General features: G+C 54.1%; 1 protein-coding gene across 1 annotated transcript; it reads left to right on the top strand.

The window, feature by feature from the left end:
• The first annotated feature begins 2,679 nt into the window (after positions 1-2,679).
• On the top strand, positions 2,680-7,212 carry LOC109026783 (uncharacterized). The gene is made up of 4 exons (XM_063705978.1): positions 2,680-2,856; positions 3,418-3,514; positions 4,934-5,240; positions 5,348-7,212. The coding sequence occupies exons 1-4, from the start codon at positions 2,680-2,682 to the stop codon at positions 5,565-5,567; spliced, it is 801 nt and encodes a 266-aa protein (XP_063562048.1). The 3' UTR covers positions 5,568-7,212.
• The last annotated feature ends 494 nt before the right edge of the window (positions 7,213-7,706 follow it).

Consider the following 7,706-nt stretch of genomic DNA (forward strand, 5'->3'; position numbering starts at 1 on the left):
CCTGATATTCCAGAGTACTTGGACTCCTAGGTTTGGGACCTGAAAAGGATCTTAGAGTTTGTTGTCTCCAGTCTCTTCGAGTAATGCACCCAGGGCCACACAGCCCACGAATAGCAGAACGGGGACTAGAATCCACATCTAATAGGACAGCTTGTCACTTACCTTGTGTCTGCCTCACTGCTTGGGAGTCTGGTCTTAACAGTGTGGCCCTGGTCTCCATCTGCTTGCCAGCCTTAGTTTCCCACCTCCCCATGGTGAGGGTGTGAGGGTATCCCCGAGGGCCCCCTAGAGCTCCGCAGGCTCAGCCCCTGACTGATGGTCTGCGCTTTCCTGGGTCTCCACGCCGCCGCGGTTTGCATGTCTTACTCCTCCTTGACATCATTTTCTTTCTAGATAATTGCTTTGTTCTAATTCTTTAGAGTCAATTTTCTTCTGTTACTTTATTTCTACAGTTAACACCCTCCAATTAATTTCATAGCTCTTGAAAGTTCTCACATAAGTTGCCCTCACAAACCCTTCCAGTTTAACCGTCGCGTGCAACAGCAGCGTCTCCGACAACACAGTCATCTATTCACGCCTACTGCATCCGAGCACACCGGCTGCATTTGATCTTCATAATAACCTTAGGAGAGTAGCCTCCTTTTACAGAGAGGGAAAATTCAGACTCAAAGAGGTAAAGCAGTCTGCTCCAGGACTGTAGTACAGGCGGAGCTGGGATTTGAACCTCCACCTCCAGCTGCTGGCCTGAATCAACAGCAGCTCCAGATCAGGGGGAGCGCATGGTGGCTGTCAGCTCCCAGGTGCACATCTGTCCTACTGGGGTGGCCCCAGAGTGAACTTGGTGGCCCTGCTGGCTCTACCCCTGGCGATTCCCTGCAACCTGCCCCTGGATCCTATACAGAGAAGCTTCCCTGGCAGGCAGGAGGAAATGAAATCCAGGCGAAACACAGGGTCTCAGCGTCCGTGCATGGATAGGGAAAAGACAGTAGTGGTTACAGCATCTCTAGAGGAGAGGAGGAAAAAAAACCTAACACCAACTACATTTGCAGAGAAATAATAAATGATTTCAAATTCTATTTTCCTATCTCTCTCAGTACATCTCCCAGTGCTATTTTATCTAGTAAATAGGAGGCCTAGTTGTTATTCTCAATTATGATATTAATTCTCCCGGTGACCCTGGGCAACTTACCTCCCTTCTCTGAGCTGGTTTCTCTATCTATCACCACCCGCTCAAGGACAAAAAGATGTTCTTACAGGAAGGAAGCTCCCTGTGTCTGGAACAGGCCTGGGCCCTCATTTACCCAGCAGGTGCTGCTGGTGTGGGCGGGGGTGGCCTGCAAGGCGCAGACGGACTGCAGTCCCCGGTGCCTGCTCTCAACCTCTCTCTCCTTTTTCCTAACCACAGACCTGACCCTCCTGACCGTGTTCGCGCTTGTTAGTTCGCACAGATCCTTCTGCCAACCTCCCTGTCCTGTTAGATTCTGGAATTTTTACCTGCCCCTTCCTCCCAGAGTTGGGGGAAGGGTAGCAGCAAACCCCAGCTGGGCGACAACTTCCGCCGCCATGTGCTTGGTTCGATACTGTTTTCCTGTTTTTCCAGCCATCTCCCTTCTTTGGAGGGGAGGTTGCCACGGGCGATCGGCCCAGCCTGTGTTTACCTCCGCACTCTGCGCCTCCTCTCCTGCATCCCGCAGGGGCTCCCCAGCCATCTGGAATGGGGCCCACAGCTCCCCTCTCCCCCACGTGCCAGCCGAGAAGGCCAGTTTGAGCACCGCGTGGGAGGCCCGAGCTTCCCGCCAACATGGCAACTGAATTTGGAAAACAGCTCATCACCAATGAAGAAAAAAACAAAAAACAAAAAACAAATAATGAACTGCAGAGACCCCAGGCTGGGGTTCGGCAAACACCGATGGAAACAAGTCCCCTATGAAAAAGTCTAATGATTTTTGCTCTTGTTCAGAACTGAAGACTAATTCTAAAATATTGGTTGTCAGGAAAGAAAGGTTCTGGGTGGGGCCACAAGCTAGTTCCAGCCCGCAGGAGACCCAGGGCTTTGCAGCCCGGGAGACTCTGAGCGCTCACACATACAAAGCGTAGCTGGAGGACCCTGGATAGACAGTGCTGTGAGGCAGGCAGGATGCGTGGACCTTGGTTGCTGCTTTTAATGGAGAAGGAAGCTCAGGCTCAGGGACATGATCATTTCTCGGCAGATTTGGGTCCTCATCTGTGATAGTCTGAGGGCCCCATCGTAGCTTAAGGAGGACTTCAGGTCACATTTGTACCAAATCCTCTCCTGAACCCTAGGGCGACAGTTAAAATATTTAACAACCCGAGGTGCCAGGGTGCCGAGCCAGCGGGGCTGTGGCCAGACCAGCCACTGGATAGGGCAGGTCCTGGAGGCCCTGGAGGCTGGGGGTAGGGGCGGAGTGGCCAGGACAGAGGAGCAGAGGCCTCTGGAGCCAGAGGCAGCAGCCACTCACTACCTGGGATGGAAGCGATTTAATATTTTAGCAGCTGGCTTGACCCGCCAAGTGCCCCGGGTGGCTGTCAGCGCTGCTCCACCCAGCACCCGGCTATGACCCAGCACGCATCTTCCATAGCAGCGAAGTCAAACCTGCCTCGCTGTGTGGCTTCTGGGCCTCATTTCCACAGGCCTGGGGGGGCCTCGGGGAAGGCGGGATGAGAGGCTCTGCGGTCATCTTCCGGTGCCCTGTGCAGTTAAGAGGACCCTTGTCCATGCTTGGCCTAGGGCCTGGCATGAGGCTACTGCTCAAGAAGGGTTCGCTGCCCTTAAAATTTACAAACCTGCGCTTCTGCCTGCCCGTGCCCCTCTCTAGTGAGAAACATGACCATGAGGTAAACAGGCAAGCATCTGCACATCCAGGCAGAGCACAGCGGCCGTGGCCACCACCGCCCCCCAGCCCAGGCCTCATTTCAGGAGCAGTCTTGCAGCCAGCTGATGAAGCCCCGCACACAGGACAGAGTCCTTTCCTGGGACTATGTCTTGTGTGAGAAGGCAAAGATGCCTTCACAACCTGGCTCATTCACCTGCTGAGCCCCCACCCCCCGCAGCTAGGATCTGGGGTCCTGGCCAGACCTCACACCCACCTCGGATGAGACAGGGTGTGGCAAAAGAAGGGACCCAGGCTTTTTGAAGGAAGCCCTTCCACAGCAGAACCCTGAGCGGCATTGGGGTCTCCTGAGGAGCCGCCTGCAAGCAGCATTCTCCTTTGAACTCGAGTCGTCTCCACCTGCGCTTTTCAGAGCCAGCCCTGTTCCTCCGCAGGAGGCTTGCTCCTCACCCCGTCGTGGGTCACTGCTGATGGGGACTGCATCGACTTCTGAGTGGTCCCAGCCAGGCACAGGGAAAACAGGGAAGAACTTGACCAGATGTCTTTTCTTCCTCCCATCCACCAGGAAGCTCTGCAGAGGACTTTCAAATTCCATGGGCTGACAGCAGCCAGGCCTCCCAGCATGGATGAGCCCCGGGGCCTCACAGAAGACTGGGAGGGAAGTGGGTTGGAGATCGGGGGCAGAGGAGGGAATGGTGATCTTGGAGGGAACATTACAGAGGTGGCTTCTCTGGTCTCTGGCCAGGACAACCACCTCCTCTCCCGGCTACAACCAAAGAGTGGGTGGCCCTGCAGCACAGCACCTGCATCAGAGGCACCTGGGCATATGCTTGTTAAACATACAGACTCCAGGCGCCGCATCTGTCCTGCCAAGCGAGCATCGCTGGGGCAGGGCCATGAAAATGACCTTTCAAAAAATGACTGCAGTGATCGATGCTCTTGCTTCGAAACATTTGAGAACAACTCCCTTAGACTGAGATGTAATGCTTCTTGGGCTGGAATTCCCCTTCACTTCCTCCTCCCCTACCCCAGACTGTCTGGGCTCGAGTCCCATTCTGCCACTTAAAGCTGTGGGAGTTTGAGTGTTTCCCATCCGTGCCTCAGCTGCCTCATCTGTGAAATGGGAGAGAAGTAGAACCCACCTCCCCTTTGAGCCCTGCTTCCAAGGGGGCAGAAGGCACCTTGCCTTATGCCTCCCTGAGAGCAGCTCTGATAGAAGCTGTTACAGAAGGGAACCTGTCCCTGCCTCACCCTGGTGCATGGGGTCATCAGGCACCAGGTGGTGGCACTGGTTGGGGTGAGAAAGGCTCTGCACCCCTAACACAAGGGCTCTAGACGTGGCTTCACCCCGTCACACCTGTATGATCCATTCTCAGTGCTGGGACACAGCTCTTCCAGACAAGCAAGGCCCCTGTTTTCAAGGTGTCAGGACGCAGACAACAAACTCACAAACAAACCAGTGAAACAAACAGTGATAACTGTTGTGAAGGCAATTGAAAGACCCCAATGCCAAGTTACTGGCATGGTGCAAATAGTGGCAGAGTGTCCTGGGCAGAGAGAACAGCAAGTGCAAAGGTCCTGGGGCAGGAATGGATGCAGAGTGCTAAGGGGACAGAAAGAAGGCTGCTGTGCTGGAGCATCTCCAGGGAGGAGCAGTGGGGGTGAGGGAGGGAGTGAGTTCAGAGAGGCAGCCCGGCAGATCTTGCAGGGCCTATGGAGCTTATTCTGAGTGTGATGGGCAGCTTCTCCCAGCTGGGAGAATTAAATGGAGTAAATGAAGCACAGTGCTTGTACCAGGGTTAGTGCTAGGTGATTGCTCTCTGTGTCCTCACACCATGACAGACGCACCATGGCTGAGACATTAGGGTTACATGGTGACTTGGAGCCTCAGGTCCTGTAAGGAACTGTCTGGATGCAACTTCAGATCGTTGGGTGTGATCCATTCAAAGACGTCAGGAGGTGTTTATTCAGATCACTGGCTTCTACCTGCACCGCCCCCCCACCCCGCCCCCAACCCCACCATCCCCCAACACTGGGCCACGGTAAAGCGGTTCATCTGTTTCCTCAAACCTGAAACACAGCCGGGCTTTTCAGGGCTCTAAGGCCCCCGAGTGTGGTGGGTGCCCCGGACAAGGACAGGGAAGGGACGTGTGGGGATCTGGCCCTCTCCCGCTTGCAGGTGTGGCTGGCGTACGCGTTGGGAGCGCCTGCTTGCCCCTCCTCCGGGGGGGAAGGACTGGCCGTCGTCCCTGCCCCGGGGCTGCGGGTGCGCCGAGCCCTCGGGAGGCCTGGCTCTGGTGTGGGCTGCGGGGAGAAGGCGCGGGAAGGAAGGAAGGAGGCGAAGCGGTGCGGGAGGGAGGCGGCCGTTGCCATGGAAGGAGCTGCAAGGTATTCTGGGACCAGAATTCTCTCTGCAGAGGGCCGGGTGGGGGGCGGCCGGCTGGGGAAGGTGAGGGGAAATCCAGTGCCATTCCTTTGTCCTTGGCGCTTCTCAGCCTCCCTGCAGACCGCGAGCGGAGCCCCCGCACCCCCGGGGCTGGCCCCTGGCCTCCCGCCCCAGCCCGGCCGGCGGCCCCTCCCTGCTCCGCTGTCCGCCTTGGGTACAGAAGCGGCGAGTGGCCCCTTTCCAGGAGGCCTGTTTACCAGCACGACAACAGCAAATTAGTGCGCTTAAGAGGCATTCAGCGTTTATCCCGGCAAACATGCGCAGCGTGAAGGGGGCCTGCGAGGCCTGCTCCCCGGAATCTGCTGAAATGGGGTCTGCTGTGCATCTTAATCGACTTCCTTCCACCCATCACATTAAACGCATTTAATCTACTCTTGCAAATGGCTAATTTTGAAAATCCGCTTATCAGAATTAGGTCCTCAACATCCATATTTATTTACTTTTCATTTTCATAATTTTTTTTTTTTCCCTTGTGTGGGACTGAATTCCATTTACTATTGTCTGGCTCGCTCTCACACGTCCCGGGGGGCCGGGGCAGGGGACAAGGGCCAGGTTAGGAGCAAACTGGAAATGGAAACCTGGCAGGGATGAAAGGCATGGGCTCGGGATTTGAGGATTGGGAGGCTCTTCCCGGGTGGCAGCATCTTCAGGAAATCACCAAGAGCTGAGGCTTGAGCAGAGCAGGTTTAAAAAGGCGATGAGGAAGTCTTGCTGAATCCCAGGCGCCAGGGGCCTGCCTGGCAGGAATCAGCAGCCGTGTCAGAAATGTGCAAGAAAGTGGTTGGGATCAACTGTCTTCCCCAGCGCCCCCGGTGCCAGGCTCCGTGCTAAGCGCTTCACGTGGACCAGCACTCATGCTCACGCCAGCCCTGCTCAGTGAATGCCAGGCGCGTCTCGCAGACAAGAAGACTCCTGCTGTGGCTTAGGCCCACATTTACATCCAGACTGCACGTCCTCCTCTGCAGCGTGTTGTCAGGTGTGCAAGGCACGTTTTTCCTATGAGTGTGTAAGAAACACAAGTTTGTGTGTGCAGGACTCAGGCCTGTGAGAAACGCAGACTCAAGGGAGAGATGGGTGTTCAGAATCTGGAAGATGGCTCTCCAGGTCACAACCTGTGCAGCCTCAAGCGTGGATTCCGCATGTGGCTTTCCTCACCACGTTTGGGCTCTGCAAGTTTGCTAAGAGTCGCTACAGAGTTAGGAAGAGCCGCCAGGCCTCTTGGCCTCTAAAGGACTTAGCACTCAATGTTAATTTTGTTGTTGCCAGTCCCCTGATGAGCTGATTTGGCACACATCTAGAGCAAAAACCTGAATTTCACTTCGTTTAATTTACTTTCAACATTGGCTGGGCACCTCCTATTGGCCAAGTGATGTTCTGCAGAATACCTGGGTGGAAGGATAAATTCGATCTGTTTTGAGCCTCGGGAAGCTCACATTTACTGGATTTTACAAGAAAGGCTCAGAACAACAAAGTGTTAACAGATGCATACCAGACAATTTTATTCTCCCAAAGAACTGCTAAGTTATGTTGTAGCCATCTTAGATTTCCAGATTTAATAGGAATTCTAAAGCATAAGGCATTAATTACATCTAGGTGGTTGAGATTAGGACTAATTGTCTGCAGACTTGAACTCAAACCTGCAGTTCTGCCGCCTTCACTGTACGACCTTGGGCACATTGGACCCTCAATATCCTCATCTGTGTAATGGGGGTTATATAAATATCTACCCATAGGGCTCCGAAGATCTAAATTAATGCTGTAGGTGGAGCTTTTAGTGAGGTATCTGACAAAGGCCTACACCTAACAACTAAATAGTAAGCATTATGATACATAATCATTTACTGAATCAAACTCAGCAAATAGAATTCAAAGACAGAAATAAACATTGATCAAGTGTTTTCCATTGTTCCGAGCATGTTTGTGAGGCAACTGGAAAGCTAACGAAGCAGTCAGTGGGTCTTCAGGCCCTGCTGCCAGGTGCTGGCTGAATGGCAAGGTGGACCAATGATTTACTGGGACCCTTCCCTCGTTTCTCTGGCCCCCACCTTTTCCCCTTTCAACTTCCTGCCTCTCTCTAGAATTATACGATATGCCAAAGTAAATTCCCTCAGATTTGCAAATAGCCTATACTTAATCCCCCCCATCCCGCCCACCTGAGGATAAAAACTCCTTGCAGAAGGCAAAATTTCCTCCCATCCCGTGTTAGGGATGTGTGGGCGCATGTCTGCAGGAAGGGGAAGCCGTGGGAGTGTGTGTGTGTGTGTGTGTGTGTGTGTGTGTGTGTCGATGCAGGAAGGAAGCGGGCGGGTGTGTGCGCAGGGAGACACCTGTGGGTGTGAGCGTGGGGATTTGTGAATGAACGAGCCTGTGTGTGTGCGGGGACTGGGTGTGTGGAAGGGGCGGTGGCC

This window comes from Gorilla gorilla, chromosome 4 (genome assembly GCF_029281585.2).
Source record: "Gorilla gorilla gorilla isolate KB3781 chromosome 4, NHGRI_mGorGor1-v2.1_pri, whole genome shotgun sequence".
In the NCBI taxonomy this organism is placed as follows: Eukaryota; Metazoa; Chordata; class Mammalia; order Primates; family Hominidae; genus Gorilla; species Gorilla gorilla.

What these genes read in the sequence shown, in the direction of transcription:
- LOC109026783 (XM_063705978.1), top strand. Translation starts at nt 2,680, where the DNA reads ATGAGAGGCTCTGCGGTCATCTTCCGGTGCCCTGTGCAGTTAAGAGGA. An exon ending in GTGAGAAACATGACCATGAG is followed by an intron (nt 2,857 to 3,417) that starts GTAAACAGGCAA and finishes CCCATCCACCAG; the next exon opens with GAAGCTCTGCAGAGGACTTT. An exon ending in GCCATGGAAGGAGCTGCAAG is followed by an intron (nt 5,241 to 5,347) that starts GTATTCTGGGAC and finishes GGCGCTTCTCAG; the next exon opens with CCTCCCTGCAGACCGCGAGC.